The sequence below is a fragment of the Notolepis coatsorum genome, assembly GCF_963971535.1.
Source record: "Notolepis coatsorum genome assembly, chromosome: 4".
In the NCBI taxonomy this organism is placed as follows: Eukaryota; Metazoa; Chordata; class Actinopteri; order Aulopiformes; family Paralepididae; genus Notolepis; species Notolepis coatsorum.
Genome location: NC_140168.1, coordinates 183,237,849 through 183,254,930, shown reverse-complemented (window position 1 = coordinate 183,254,930; position 17,082 = coordinate 183,237,849). Strand labels below are relative to the sequence as shown.

Here is a 17,082-nt window from a genome sequence, read left to right as displayed (position 1 = left end):
CTGGGAATTAGATGATAAATGTCAGATGTCAGCCTCTCTCGCCTGATAGGCTTCTCAGATTCCCTCGGCTTTCTCCCGCTCAGGATGTGAATTGCACTCTATTCCTATTGGCCGGCTACGCCAAATACGCCCGCCCCTATGCCTGGATCCGGTCCAACCACGAGCGCCTGGTCAACATCGGCGGCACCGATTCGCTGGTGAAGGACACGCCCATGAAACTCAAGTCCGTCACGGAATGGCAAACGCAAGGTATGGAAACAATGCAAGGAATTCCCAGAGGCCAATTATCGTTGTCTCAATGAGACTTTATGGACAGATTTGATAATTGGCCTATTTTCCACAAGCTAAATCCAATGCAGATGTCTGCGTCTGATTTACCCCTTTATTTGAGACAAAATCTCCCATTGAGTGTGGAGTGGTGTCGTGTAAATTTGAGATAGTTAAACATTGAATGCTGCATATGGAGCATGTCTAGTCCCAATACAGATAAACAGGATGAACACACATTCACTTTAGGTTTATTTACACTTTATTTGTTCACTGTCCTCCAAATTTTAATGCAGAATCGACGATTGCAGACACCAGGGCCCCGTTCCCCGTACCTGGATAACTGAGTTAGCCGGATAATTTCCAGTCTAGTCTGACTTAAGCCGGACCTTTCCATTCCCCGACGCTCGATTGTCCAAATCACCTTGACAACAGATCAAAAAGTTTGAGCCTGGTCGAGAGCAGGGTTAACTTCAGTTAGCCGGATGAACCATGGCCACGCCCCCGCAAATAAATGACAGCTCGCTTCCTGAAATGATTCTCACAGTCTAGAGATCCCATTTATACCATTCTGAATTATGTTTCTGTGCTTCGTTTTCCTAGAGGGGGCTTTTGAAATGTATAATAATAGAACTAAATGCTGATAATAAATCATATTGAGCCTATAGATTTACTTTGTCCTAAATAAAATAATGCACGTCATATACGGCGCTCGGAGTCGCGATACACGCTGCATGTGGTTATTTTAATAACGGCGCATTGCAAATGTGAATCCCGCGGGGATATTTTTAATGAATGAAACCTATCGGCCGTTTGGCTCTGATTAGTTTCATATATTCTCCGCTGTAGATTTGCTTAACGGAGCGCCCGGATTGTGTTTCATTCAAGCATAAAATTGAAGTGTCTATGCGTGGATTGTGGTTTTTGTGTGATATTGTAACTGGGATTAGAATGTCTGATGAGATGCGCTGTTTGACGGATTTGAGAAATTGAATGAGCCGTTGACGTCACATTAATGCATTTGAGAATAAAGAGATAAAACTTCATTCAAAAGAAAAAATATTCTAAACACGGGTCTCTCGTCCATTAATGGATAAACAATGAATATATCCCGTCTGGCACAGTGGCACAGCGGTAGTGCTCAATCCTGGCAACCGGGCGACCGGTGTTCGAAACCCCGCGTTTCCAATATAATTTTCTGGAATATAATATTAATGATTATACGCAAAAGTAGCCTAGTTTTAAGTTAAAATATTATAAATCTACATGCATTGAGGATGTCATTCTTTATATAGCTCTCAACGTGCACCAAATTGAATTATTCCTACATTGCAAAAAGAAGGAAAAGACTAGGAGAAGTGGGATTCGAACCCGGGCCGTCTGCGTGAAAGTCAAAACCACAAACCGTCACACCACAGTGCAGATAAGTAAAAGATCCACCATACATCAATCAATGGGTAAGAGAGCCGTATCCTTATTCTGTATAACAGTTTAACTAATTATTTTCGCTAGCAAGATCTCATTTGATTATTCAATCCATAAACCTACTGCCAGCAGGCAAGTTTAAAGAAATATAATCTGATTGATTGGGGTAATGAGGGACTTAAAATTAGCCTATAGATAACGCATTTAACTTGTCGGCGAGGCTATTGAGCCGTACTGCAATCTGTTAATAAAGTTTTAAATCAATTAATCAATCAATGCCGTTAGAAAATCAGGATCTCTGCTATCGATACGTGCTGGCTTTTCAACTGAAGCGGCCGCGCGCACTTATCCTGGGTCTCAAGTCTGGTTCGAGTTAACGAGACTGAATCCACCTTCGAGGAACAGGAAAATCCCGGCTTCAAACATCGGGTTAATTGAATCTGGATAATGGGACTCTTGATCGACTTAGTTGAACCAGGTACGGGGAATAGGGCCCAGATGGCTTTGTTTTCATGATGTGTTTACATTTGCGGCTGGGTGGCGTAGCGGAGATTGTGCTCGTCACCAATGCAAGAGACTCTGGTCTCGAATCCCGGTGTCAGCATTGCCTGCGGCTTGGGCCAGTCATCATACTATCTCAATTGACAGAGGTAGCGGGTGGACGTCGATGGGTGGGGATTGGACGTTGTGGACAGCGACTCCTACAGGTCGGTTGGGTGACGCCTGCACAGCAGAGACAGGAAGTATCGGGGGCAGCGTGAGCCTCCCACGCGTTACTCCTCGCCACTGAGAGTCCGCGCTGTCTGGTCATGCGACAGGCTGCCTCCTCGTGTACCGGAGGGGACACGTGATGCAAGGCTTCTATCCTCACTACAGCCGACCAGTGGGAGGCATAGTCTAGCAACGTTCAAGACAGGGGAGGGGAGAATTGGCAATACGAAATTGGGATGGGAGAAAAATAGAAAAATAAGGAGAAAAAGTGGATAAAAAAAAATTATGTTTACATTTGTAACGTTTGTATTTTACAGAATACAGACCCTAAAGATAAACCTTTATTTTGAGTTGAGCACCTCAGACGAAAAACCATACGGTATAAATCTATTTGATGTTTTCAGAGAAACAATGTTTTCAAACTTTATTATCTAAAGATGGTACGTTTGAGTGTTGTGTTCACTTATAGTCAATGACAGTAGAGGTTGAGTACTTTTATTATCTAAAGATGGTAAGTTAGAGTGTTGTGTTCACTCATAGTTAAAGACAGTAGAGATACTTTATCTAAAGATGGTAAGTTAGAGTGTTGTGTTCACTCATAGTTAAAGACAGTAGAGATACTTTATTATCTAAAGATGGTAAGTTAGAGTGTTGTGTTCACTCATAGTTAAAGACAGTAGAGATACTTTATTATCTAAAGATGGTAAGTTAGAGTGTTGTGTTCATCCATAGTTAAAGACAGTAGAGGTTGAGTACTTTATTATCTAAAGATGGTAAGTTAGTGTTGTGTTCACTTAGTTAATGACAGTAGAGGTTCAGTACTTTATTATCTAAAGATGGTAAGTCAAGTCAAGAGTCACTTTATTGTCCCATCAGCTGGGACATTTGTCTAGGGCTTACACCCATACTGCAGCCACAGACACATACATACAGACTTGACGCAACTGACTCCAAACAGAGGAGATAAACAATATAAAAAATACAATAAAGTACCTGCACAGCAGGATGTCTGGCAACACCACATATATATAGTAGTAGTATCTATAATATAACGACCAAATATCGGTTATTTGATAATTGCCGGCCATTTATCTGGCACTATTTAAAAGTTTAACTGAGAGTTAGTGTTGTGTTCACTTATAGTTAAAGACAGTCGAGGTTGAGTACTTTATTATCTAAAGATGGTAAGTTAGACTGCTGTGTTCATCCATAGTTAAAGACCGTAGAGATACTTTATTATCTAAAGATGGTAAGTTAGAGTGTTGTGCTAAACCCCGGACCCAGCCACGTCAGGACCCCCGTCAGGACGCGAACCCAGACGCGACGACTGGGACTGGCACTACAGGATGCAGCGATGGCTTCGGGTGCCTACTTTCCACCCGACGCCGGAGCAATCAACCCACCCGACGCCGCCGCAGAGGAACACACGGGAGGACGAGACGGGAGTGAAGGTACCGGGGATAATCAACTTGACGGTGGCGCAGGTAGCCGGCAAGCTAACACAGCAAACCACCGGAGCCAGAGGACCCTACCCTTCCCCCACCGAAAGCCACCCGGTCAGCGAGACATCACCAGTGCCACAGCAGGGAGCCGGAACACAGCCCCTGCCCCCTCCCCACGGAATTCCACCACCAGACGGAATCAACACAGACGCCAGCAGATGAACCAGGACATCACAAAGAATCACACCCACCCCCCCCCCCCCTCCCACACACGGACCAAATAATAACAACACAGCCCCACCCCCCTCCCGTCGCGGGACACCCACCTTGATCAAAGGATCCCCCACCCCCCCTCCGGACATCACAGAGCCCCCCCCCCCCCTTCCCACAGAAGAAGAACCCTACCTTTATCTCAAGGATATAGGCAACACAGCAAATAGAAACGGTCTTCATATTTTTCATCTTAATGTAAATAGCCTCAGGCACAAACTGGCAGAAATAAGGCAACATTTCATTAGCGGTAAGGTAAACATACTATGTTTCTCTGAAACTAAACTGGACTCATCAGTAACAGACCCGGAAATTGAATTGGAGAACTATTCTTTAGTCCGCAATGACAGGAACAGGCATGGAGGAGGTGTCTGTATGTACATCCATAAAGACACCAAATTTATTAACTGTACAGACCTAGATCATGAGGCTATTGAAACTGTTTTTGTAGAAATTCTATTTGAAAGGGCTAAATCTGTTCTAGTCGGCACAATTTACAGACCGCCAGACCAAAATGGCTTTTATGATGTGTTGGATGCGTGCTTAGCTGGAGTTGAGGATGCAGAAATGATTCTTATTGGGGATTGGAACACGGATATGCAACAAAAAGATGCACCGTCTTCAAATCCTACAATAGGTTTTGTGATCTGCACGGCCTCAGCCAGCTAATCACACAACCCACACGTGTGTGTGAGTCAACTCAGACTACCATTGACCTCATCCTGACCTCTGACAAGTCCAAGATCGCCAATAAAGGGGTTATAGCATGCGGGTTAAGTGATCATTATATGATATTCTGTACCCGCAAAAAGCTAAAACAAGAGGCTGGCTGTCACAAAACAGTCACATCTAGAGACCTCAAAACCTACTCTAGCGAGGCCTTTAACCTTGAACTGGAGGGTCTGGACTGGTCAGATGAGCTCAATGGTACACTGGTTGAAGAAACATGGCTTGGCTTCAAAACCAAATTTTCAACGATGCTAAACAACATGGCCCCCCTAAGAACCACCAGGGTAAAAAATCGCGCGGAGCCGTGGATGCACGCTGAAATACTGACCGCTATGAAAACCAGAGACAAAAAATGCTCTGAGTTTCGTAAAAGTCAGTCAAAGCTTACCATAAGCACGAGCAGTGAACTCCAAACCCACGTGACTGAACTCAAACTGGAAAGAAACAGACTAAGAAATGATGTAAACTCCATGATCAAAACAGCAAAAAAAAAATTCATCAATGACAAAACCGAGGAAAACAAAAACAAACCACGTGAGCTTTGGAAATTACTCAATAACCAACTAGGCTGCAGTCAAAAACTTAAAACCAGATTCTCAAACATAAACATAAAGACGGACAACACGCTCATCACAGAAAAGCTGGATGTAGCCAATTACTTAAATAGTTTCTTCACAAACATAGCCACAACACTGGTAAACAAACTACCCTCCCACTCAGGGCATTATGGGGTAGAACACATAGTAGCATACTACAAGAACCTAGGGGTCCACAAAGACGACTTCAAACTGGAAATGGTAACAACAGATGAGGTACTCAAAAAACTGAGCGCCCTCCAACCTAACAAGGCCACTGGCCATGACAACATCCCCTCCAAATTCCTCAGAGACTCAGCAGCCGCCATCACCCCAGTCATCACACACATAATAAACCTCTCCATAAAACAGGGACACGTCCCCAAGGACTTCAAAATTGCGAGAGTGACCCCTCTGCACAAAAAAGGCAATAAATTAGACCCAGGCAACTACCGCCCTGTTTCTATCCTTACCTCCATCTCGAAAGTCATGGAAAAAATTGTATACGAACAGGTCGAAAAATACCTTGCGGAAAAAAATCTAATCTACGAATTCCAATCTGGCTTCAGAACATCCCACTCCACTGACACATGCCTTCTCTATTTAAACGACCACATCAAACAAGAGGTGGACGCGGGCAAATACTGCGGCATGGTCATGCTGGACCTAGAAAAGGCCTTCGACACTGTCAATCACACCATTCTGATTGACAAGCTAAAAGCAATTGGTTTTGATAGTCTATCAGTGAGCTGGATGCAATCCTACCTGGAGGGGAGAGAGCAGATGGTGGAGGTAAACGGTACCCTATCCCCCCCCCTCACAGTAAGCTGTGGTGTTCCACAAGGAAGCATACTAGGTCCGCTACTGTTCCTAATTTATGCAAATGACATGTCGTCAGCTTGTGACTGCAACTTGTTCCTGTTTGCGGACGACTCAGCCCTGCTGGTCTCTGACAAGAACAAGTTACAGGTTGAAAAAACCCTCAGCTCAGAACTAGGCAAAATCTGCATATGGCTCGCTGATAACAAACTATCATTACACATGGGCAAAACAGAGTCCATTCTCTTCGGTTCAAATAACAAACTCAGCAAGACCGACGGCTTCTCAGTTACAGTGGGTGACAATATTGTCACAAGGAAAGAAGATATTACCTACCTGGGTTCCATCCTAGAGGCAACGACGAAAGGGCCTACCTGGAAGAGGTAGAGAACCTGTCACAGTGGTGTCAGGAGAACTGCCTCTCCCTGAACGTCAGCAAAACAAAAGAGATGATTGTGGACTTCAGGAGGTCGGGGGTCAAGGACTACAGCCCCCTCAGCATCGACGGGGCACCAGTTGAGAGAGTGAACAGTTTCAAGTACCTCGGAGCCCACATATCCGAGGACTTGACATGGACCACACACATTGACAGTGTTGTGAAGAAGGCACGACAACGCCTCTACTTCCTCAGGCGCCTAAGGAAGTTCCAAGTCAGTCAGAAGATCCTTAGGAACTTCTACTCATGTACAATAGAGAGCATCCTGACCGGCAACATCACCTCCTGGTTTGGGAATAGCACTGCACAAGACCGTAGCAGACTACAAAGAGTGACACGTTCAGCCGAACGCACAATTAGAGGGGGGCTTCCCACCCTCCAGAACATTTACAACAAGCGGTGCAAGGGGAAGGCTAAGAGAATTATTAAGGACTCGAGCCACCCGAACAACTGCCTCTTTGAACTGCTGCCGTCAGGCAAGCGATACCGGAGTCTTATGGCGAGCACAGAAAGACTCAGAAGGAGCTTCTATCCCCAGGCCATCAGGCTGCTAAACGAACAATAATCGCTAAACGAACAATAATCACTATGCAACAACCATCAAATGCACACAGCACACACACCCACACGCACACACACACTCACTCAAACAAACAACACACTGCAGCACCCACTCTCCACACTTTAGATCACACAAACACACTTACACTTTATATTTATTGATAAAGGATTTGCACTACAACTCGTACACCTACTGTGAATTGTACCTAAACTGCACCTCGTCCATTTATGCCTTGCACTATATAGTATTGTATATTAGTACACTGCACAGTATTGTATATTGTATGGTAACTACGTCTACGAACATTGTACATATGTCTAAACTGAACACTGTGACCTCTTTTTTTTCTTCTAATTTTTACTATGTTTTTATTTCATACTTATCTTGTCATGCACAGTCTCTGGAGCGCAACAGTAAGAAGCATTTTGTACAAAAGTATTCTGTACTTCTGTATGACAACTATTAAAGAAACTTGAAAATCTTTCCTGTGACAAAATGGCATCCAATGTAATAAAAAAAGTCAACCAACGAACTCGATTCTTGTACCGGATCTCCTCACTGGTAAACAAGAATACCCTGAAGACTCTGGCAGGAGCACTCATTCAAGGGTACTACGACTATGCTTGTACCTCATGGTACCAAAGCACCTCAAAGGCGCTAAAAACAAAATTACAAACATCTCAAAACAAACTGGTCAGACTACTGCTTGACCTTACTCCTAGAACCCACCTCACCCCTGCCCACTTTGACAACCTAGGATGGCTTAGAGTAGACGACATAGTACAGCAACTTGCAATGGGCCTGGTCTACAAGATACACTACACGACCAAGGTACCCATGTACATGTCAAAATACTTCCCAATGGTCAGTGAATACCACGATCACAACACCAGAGGGAGCGCCACAAATCATGTTAAACCCAGATTCGGCTCAAACAAGGGACTAAACACGTTTCGCAATTATGCCACATCAATGTGGAACGCCCTACCCAAAGCTGTAAAGGAATGTGAATCACTACCCACTTTCAAAAACACTCTCAAAAAACACCTAAGGGAGACTGCAATTCGTAACTGGCCACTGTAAATGTCCGAACACAACCCCCTCCAATGTACAGTAAATTACCAAGTATGGTCTTGTCAATATTCCAATGTACAGTTTTGTTTGTACAGTTGTACAGTGTACCCCACCCACCCCACTCCTACCCAACCTCCCCCCCCCCACCCACCCAACCACCTCCAATGTACAGTCCGTCCGTCCGTCCCCCCCCCCCCACCTACCCAATCCAATGTACAGTTTCTACGTTTTTTGACTCTTTTTGTATCACAAACAGTACTGTATTTGGGTCAATGACGTGACGCCTATTTTTTCTGTCCCACTGAATTTCTTACCTTAAAAAAAACATAAAAATTCATAAAAAGATTACATGTATCTCTAATACCTTCCCCATATACAGACCCACTCTAACTCCTCCAAACATTTGAGTTATTGGTAATTTTTCTGCTATCTGAAGTGTCAAATGTCCATGTGGGGCGACCGTCCAGCATTGACTTCTATTTGGACAACCGGCTTAAAATCACTTTAAATCTATTTAAATATTTCCCTTGCCCTATTTGGCATAATTTCAAACATGTTTTGCATTCATTGACAAAATTATGAAGCATTTGCACATATACTTCCATCATAATATACAAACGAATGTTGTCCACATATGTTAATTTTATGAAATATCATCTGGGGCGACCATCAAGAAAACACAATTGTGGGACTTTTATTTTGAAACCACCTCAAGGACAGGATGTTGCATCAGCCAGTCACATGTGAGGGACCCAGAGAAACAACTAGCAGGTTAGTAAGTCTCTTTCATATTGGCAAATAACTCTCTTTTTTAACTGCTGTAATGTAGTTGCCACTTTTGGATGTCTTGTGGGACGACCGCCCCAAAACTGTGAATAATACGTTTGATCTGAAAATCTATATTTTGATGATGAATTTGATAGTGACATGTGGTAAGAGCTAGCTAGTTTGGTTTCTATAGCTAATGGTTAGCCTGTAATATTTGACTGACCTTAAAACATCATCTGGGCGACCGAGTATCATGTGGGGCGACCACTGCTGAGTGTTTTAGATGATAGATATATGTCCTGTATTTGTAGTTTCTGTATATTTATATTTTATTCATGATTTATATACATAAAGTTCTTTGTTTTAGCATAACTCTTTGTATACTTTAACATATATTTTTCAACATTTCTGTAATTTTTCATTCCTATTTAGGAATTAATGTTTCTTTTTTAGTATTGTACAATCTTACGAGAATTTATTTTAAACGGTATAGCATGACATTCCATTTAGGTAATTGTACATGTATTAGTCATGTTTAACTAGTTTAACCTATTTTCTAGATGGCACAAACAAGCAAACAGAAGACTGCTCACTACAGACAGCGGGTCAATGCAGACCCTACAGCAAGAGCCGACTATCTTGCCAGGAAAAGAGAAGGTAAAAAAAACTATAGGTAGGTAACATGCAGTATATTTTTCTCTGGTGTATTTCAAACTGTCATGTTAGTAGGATTAGGAATGACCTTTTCTGTAATATCTTGAACTTAAGTTTGTATGTAATTTAGCCCACCAGAATCAGTATCACAGTATACACCATTGTTTCAGCTACCAGAGAAGAAAACAACAGGGCAAGATTCCATATGTGAAGTCAGATGAGCTACCGGAGAGGGAGAAGGCTGCATCCAGAGGTTACAGGGAGAAGGAAAAAGATGGAAAAGGCAATGCTGGACCTGACACCACCATCCATGGAGAACACTCCACCAGTTCTGGCTGGTGTCGAAGTAGAGAAGAGCAGCAGGGCAAGCTGTGGTGGATCCCCTACCTCTAAATGAGGATTTGAATCACTAACATTTACTTTGATTCTACAGTAGGTTTAACATCCCTTGAAACCATAGGTTATATATCCAGCTCATGATCAACAGTGACATATTTCAACAATAAATGTTCAGTGGATTGCACTGTGCAACATCTCCATTATAATCTGATCAAAGTTTGTTTCGTGTTTGATATATCTTTGGGGAATGTTGACTGTAGGAGCCAAAGCTATATTGTATTGTATGAATGTTTATGTTTATTTTTATAACCTTACATTGACACGGCATTAGGAATATTGATTGGATTTAGATAGTCATTGAACCGTCTTATTTTGTCATAATAGAACATTCTAGAACATTTGTGAAGTCACAGTATGATGTCATGACTGAACGTTCTAGAACATTTGTGATGTCACAGTATGATGTCATGATCAAACGTTCTGGAACATTTGTGACGTCACAGTATGATGTCATGACCGCACGTTCTAGAACATTTCTGATGTCACAGTATGATGTCATGATCGAACGTTCTGGAACATTCGTGATGTCACCGTATGATGTCATAACCGAACATTAATAATTTAACTAAATGTAAAAAATATCAGTGTTTTGTTTTTTGGTGTGCTTCTTATTCTAGGTGTTCAGGTTGCCTGATTTGTTAAAACATGCACATGTACCTCAATTTGAAATGCCTGCAGTTTACCATGAGATAATATAAAAGGAACTAGGGATGGCACCAATCCGATACTCAGTATCGGTATTGGTCCGATACTGGCCAAATTCACAGGATTGGATATCGGAAAAAGTATTTTCCGATCCGATACAGGCCGTAAAGCATGCCATCACGTGAACAGTAGTAGCGTGACAACAACGTTAGCATTAGCTAAACGTAAGTCAACTTGTTAGCAGCGCGCCGTGATCATGTCAGCTGTGTGGAGTTATTTTAAGCTCAAAGAAGAGAAAGGCAAAACAGCCTGTGGTGTTATGCTAATGTGTGTGCATTAATACGACAGAGTACAGGCCACCGTACTGGGGTCACAGACAGGTACACAGGGCAGAGTAGACTAAGAGCGGATAATAACAGACCTGTGTGGTGGAGCTAACAGAATGAAGACATGCACAAACAAATACAGAGGACTCGCATGTATACTACTTGTGGAATAACACGACACAGCCAAGTGTAATATCTGCGACGCAAGTATTTCTAGGGGTGGCAGAAACACTGGAAACTTCAACACCACACAACACTTGCAGATTAATCATGGAAAGGGAGTATGCCGAGTTCATACAATTTTGTTTGTTTGTACAGTGTCTCCCCCCCCCCCCCTCAATGTACAGTTTTGCTTGTTTATACAGTGTGCCCCCCCCAACCACCTCCAATGTAAATTACCCAGTATGGTTGTCAATATCCCAATGTACTCAACCCCCCCCCACCCAACCTCCTCCAATGTACAGTTTCTACGTCAAATGTATATACTCCCTTTTCTTGACTCCTTCTGTATCACAAACAGTACTGTATTTGCAAATCTGGTATGTCATAAATGTATAGATGTAGCAGTACTGACTATCTGTATGTCATGTATGTCATATATGTCCTGATTAATTGAAAATGGGGGACCCTGATGTAAACAAGACGAAAGTCTTTCTCTGGTCTGCATCCCCTTAACAATTGTGTGTATTGAGCTGTACTGTATTGTACCCATTCTGCAATCTGTTAATAAAGTTTTCAATCAATCAATCAATCAATATGTGCAACGAATGCCAAGAGGAAAAGTTTTGTCGCAGCAGCTAACATAGCTGGAAACCATTCAGAAGCGAGAGAAACTCCCTGCAGACAGTAACAAAGCAAAGCTGAAGAAAACCGGGAAAATAACCACATTTAGTGTGCTGGACGACCAGCCCCTTTCCGTTGTTGAAAATGTAGGTTTCCGATGCTTAGCCTCACTTCATGTTGCCAAACCGTCATTATCTCTGACACGGCTATCTCAAATAAGTACAATGTTGTTTCTTTTTCAAATGTAGCCAAGAGTAAAGACCCTAACCCTATCAAAACAGCAGTCAAAGTGTATTTTCAGCACTAGACGCGAGGACAGGAAGCAGTCATGAAATCGCTGTAGTCTTAACGTATTAACTAAATAATTTGAACAAAATAAAAAGCAGCAGCACTATTGCATAACTGAGTCATGTGTGGTATGTATTTCTTCCTTTAGGGGAGTTTTTGATGTTTTATAGATGGCTAGGTTAAACACAGGTTTTTGTTTTTTAAGGGAGTATCGGATGGGTATCGGTATTGGCAGATACTCAAGGCTGTGATATCAGTATCGGACATGAATAAGTGGTATTGTGCCATCCCTAAAAGGAACTGATACAACTGTGTTGTAGTTGTTTAGCGTTGATTTCATCCATGCAACTATGTTGGTGGTTATTGTTTATTGACTCTATAGAACTGTGTTGTGGTTTAATTTTTATTCCATACATACAACTCTGTTTACCTTTTATTATTGACTTAAATTGTTAATCCCTGTCCAATGTGACTACCATCACAAAAGTGATGCTACTTAACCCACCTTCTCGGTCTCATACATTGACAAAACCAATGATGATATGAGGACATGAAAATGGACATTTGTGAAATGTTCAAGTTCCTGAAGCATGTAATGTGTATTGCACTTAAACTTTTTGAATGTTTAATGTTTTTAACATTTGTGATATTTGAATGTTCCTGACGAAGCTTGTAACCTACTGTGCCAAATGATTGACGGAGCTAGAGCCCCGGGAGTCGGTGTTGTATTTGTACAACACTGTGTACTTCGGCGCACACCTCACATATCGGCATGTAACTCAAGAACCGCTGAACGGATTGTGTCACCTGAAATGGCTATCGACAGGCAACAAATAGGGCTTTAATTCGATATATATATTGTATTAAAATATATGCACACCCGAGCCGGTAGAGGTTGCCAAAGTGCAGGTGGGAAAATCTTCCTCAAGAGGGCTCGCATGTTAACATGTTTTACTTTTGTGATATTTGAATGAATTGAAGAATATTTTTGTTGACCACTTGAAAAGATTGTAATAAAAACATTGTTCAGTTTTCTTTTGTCTGAACTGCATTGTGTAACATTTTAAATAGACTTTTAACTACTCTCATCATTTGGGGCGACCATTTGTCATGCGGGGTAACCAATGATTGTCAATAACTGTACTAAATTCAAAATAGAATATCCATCAGTTTTGGCTCAAATATTAATCACTGGTATACTATGCTTAAGTGGATAATATCTGTACACATTTTAAATCAGTTTTATGGGTTTTAGAGCATATATGGGTATTGTAACTGCATTACGAGGGAGACACTGCCATTATAGAATAAACTTGTGAAATCATGGTTTACAAAAAATTAAAGGCCACACAAGCCTGTCTTTCTTAAGATGTATATTTAATTACTGATACCTGTTAAAATATTAGTAATGTTAAGGAAATATATTAATTTTGAGATAAATTACGGTCGCCCCAAATGACTTTTATTAAGGCCATGTCCTATTAATTCAACTTTAAAAACACTAAAATCTCTTAATTTGGGGTTTTTGCATAAATGCATGTATACACTACATTCCAAATGTTTGAAAAATGGCCAAATATATCCTTATTTTTTGTATTTTAAAATTGGCCTATTGAAAAGTCTTATCCGTCAATGACCCATTTGCAAATCTGGTATGTCATAAATGTATAGATGTAGCAGTACTGTCTATCTGTATGTCATGTATGTCATATATGTTATGATGAATTGAAAATGGGGGACCCTGATGTAAACAAGACGAAAGTCTTTCTCTGGTCTGCATCCCCTTAACAATTGTATGTATTGAGCTGTACTGTACTGTACCCATTCTGCAATCTGTTAATAAAGTTTTCAATCAATCAATCAATCAATGTGTTCACTTATAGTTAATGACAGTAGACGTTGAGTACTTAATTTCTAAAGATGGTAAGTTAGACTGTTGTGTTCACTCATAGTTAAAGATGGTCGAGCCAGAGTACTTTATTATCTAAAGATGGTAAGTTAGACTGTTGTGTTCACTCATAGTTAAAGACAGTCGAGGCCGAGTACTTTATTATCTAAAGATGGTAAGTTAGAGTGTTGTGATCATCCATAGTTAAAGACAGTCGAGGCCGAGTACTTTATTATCTAAAGATGGTAAGTTAGAGTGTTGTGATCATCCATAGTTAAAGACAGTCAAGGCCGAGTACTCTCTGGTGATGTATCGCATGCACACTCCAAGTGATTTTGATTGATTTTAGAACTGCAAATACACAGGCCGTCCAAAACATTTCAAAACCGACTTATATGGTTCTTCGGTGCAAGGGTTATGGTTTCTGTAGCTGAGGGGTACAATTCCCTGACTGTATTGTTAGATATGATATTTAATACCACTACCTCATGTACTTTAACTTCTGGCCACCCAGTACAAGATATAAGTATGATGAACACTTTCCCACCTGATGAAACGAACCAACACAAATGTACCAAATCGAATATTTAATACAGCAAAGGGTGTATACAACATTCACTTAATTACATTTATGATTTGAAATATTGAATATGCACTTTTATGGCAAATGAGTATTCGTAGGTAAATCAACATTGAATGTCCAATCTCTGGTTGCGCAGGGAGTAAGTATACAACTTGGAATATTTAGGAAACGATAGCGATGGTACTTAAATGATTATAGCTGGATACACTAAGGGGGGGGGGGGGTCCCGCTGGTTGTAAGACAGTAGGAGGGGGGGGGGTTAGAGAAGCCGCTGGCGGTATCCCATCTGGCCGACGGTGTCTTGGGAGAATCCAAAGTCTTAGACACAGTGCCCACAGAACCTCGGGCAGCAGACGAATACAGCTGGACCCTCTGTGGAACGGTATCTGCCGGTCCACAACGGAGAGACGTGGTGCGACCTCACGTGTAGAGCGCCGCCTCACCTGGAGTCCTCTCCGGGGGGTAATTCCAACACTCGACAGTGTTGGCCTTTATCCATGGAATAATCAAAGCACACAAAGCATAATCCAAGAGCCGTGGAAGGCTCGCCGTCGTCGGGTAGAGTAATCCAATATACAGGTCCAGTCGCTCTTGACCCGGAGCTCCTCGGATGCAATCACCACTAGGGGTCTGACCAGCCTGGATAAGCGTCCAGATAACGTCAGGAACGATGGGGGTACTGATAACTGTAGAACTCGAACCGAACGATGCACCATACATAAATAGACTATTATTAGCTTAATAGAATACGTCCAACTCGACGGTATGGTGCCAAACTATGACCATTCAACTATTAATCTACACGATATCTCAATGCCTATTCTGGGCCAAGTAGGCCCTACTACACCGCATGTGCTTCGTGGGGAGGCTTTTGCGTCTGTCACTCTGTTGGAGGGTAAAGAACTGGACTAAAAGGAAGTTCTACTTTACGAGCGCCATATATATATGCGCTGTGAACAAATAGTACCATTCGTATTTCGCCCGGCATATTACTGCGCGGAACCGGGGGTTGCCTCGACATGTTAGGCGGCACGATTGAACTTGGACCTAGGGGTATGGCAACCTGGCGCCAGGTTCTCGTCCAATGGTAGAATGAAACTATTATGGGCTGTTTAGTAGAAACGGGGATATTCAATGCATATTGTACAAGGAATATACAGGGGATATCAAACTATATACAAATACAATTAAATATATATATATAAATAAATATATATATTCGGTTTAATCTGATCCTTCACAACAGCCGCCCCCTAATTAGTCCCACCTAATTAGCTAAGCAGAGACAGATTAACCGCACTGTCCACCACTCAAGGTCCGCTGTAAGGTCAGTCAACTCACAAAGTCATAGGGTCATGGTCATCATCAATAGTATCTGGGAGTCGGGGCAGTTCTATGAGCCTCGCCACGGGCCGTGTGTAGGTGCGCCCTTGGACGAGTACTTCAGCTGCTCGGACCTTGCCATCGGCACCGGTGATCACTTTGCTTACGCGGCCAGCCGGCCACATAGCTCTGGGGAGTGACTGGTCAACTATCATGACGACTGTTCCTTCTGTCAAGTTGTCTCTCTCTTTTACCCACTTCTGGCGGGTCTGTAGAGACGGTAGGTAGTGAAGTAGGAAGCTGCTCCAAAACTTGTCAGCTAGTACTTGGCTGTACCTCCACAGTCTTCGGCCGTTCGCTTGTTCGGGCCTGTACATTGTCTGGGGTAGCGCGGGGTCCAGCCGCCCCATTAGGAGTGTGTTGGGGGTGACTGGGTCGACATCTGCTACATCACTGGAGACGTAACCGAGGGGCTTTGAGTTCAATACTCCCTCGATCTCCGTGAGGACTGTCATTAGGACTTCCTCTGCCACAGTCTGGGCTCCGAGTACGGCATACAGGGCTGTCTTTATAGAACGTACTTCTCGTTCCCAGGTTCCACCGAAGTGGGGTGCGTTCGGGGGATTAAACTGGAAGTCAATCTGGGCTGGAGCGAGGTGGGTCTTAAGTTCTGGGCCCATAGCTTGGAAGCTCTCTCTCAGCTCTCTTTCTCCGCCTTTGAAGTTGGTCCCGTGATCAGACAACAATGTAGACGGTTGTCCTTTCCGTGATATGAATCTCCGGAAGGCCATAAGGAATGAGTCTGTGCTCATGGTCGGAAGGAGCTCGATATGTATCACTCTGGTGGTCATGCATTTGAATACAATACCCCACCGCTTCTCGGTGCCTCTTCCTCTCTTTATATACAACGGGCCAAAACAGTCCATGCCTGTGGAGTGGAATGGCTTGTCGCCGATTCGGAGGCGACAGGGGGGTAGGTCAGCCATCCGTGGTATGCTGGGCTGCGCGCGCCACTTACGGCAGTCTAGACAGGTTCGCTGGAAGCGCCGTACTGCTTCTCTGCCTTGCAATATCCAATAACGACGTCTGATCTCCGCGAAGACTCTCTCTGCTCC

The 17,082-nt window shown here is 42.7% G+C and overlaps 1 protein-coding gene across 3 annotated transcripts in view; it reads left to right on the top strand.

Moving 5' to 3' along the window:
* LOC311226806 (uncharacterized protein) overlaps nt 1–17,082 on the top strand; it is a 35,048-nt gene that overhangs the window by 7,743 nt on the left and 10,223 nt on the right. For all 3 annotated transcript variants that reach the window (XM_084312210.1, XM_084312211.1, XM_084312209.1), the window contains one exon: nt 84–249. In XM_084312210.1, the coding sequence (XP_084168336.1) occupies nt 84–249 (166 nt within the window). The remainder of the gene's footprint in view (nt 1–83; nt 250–17,082) is intronic.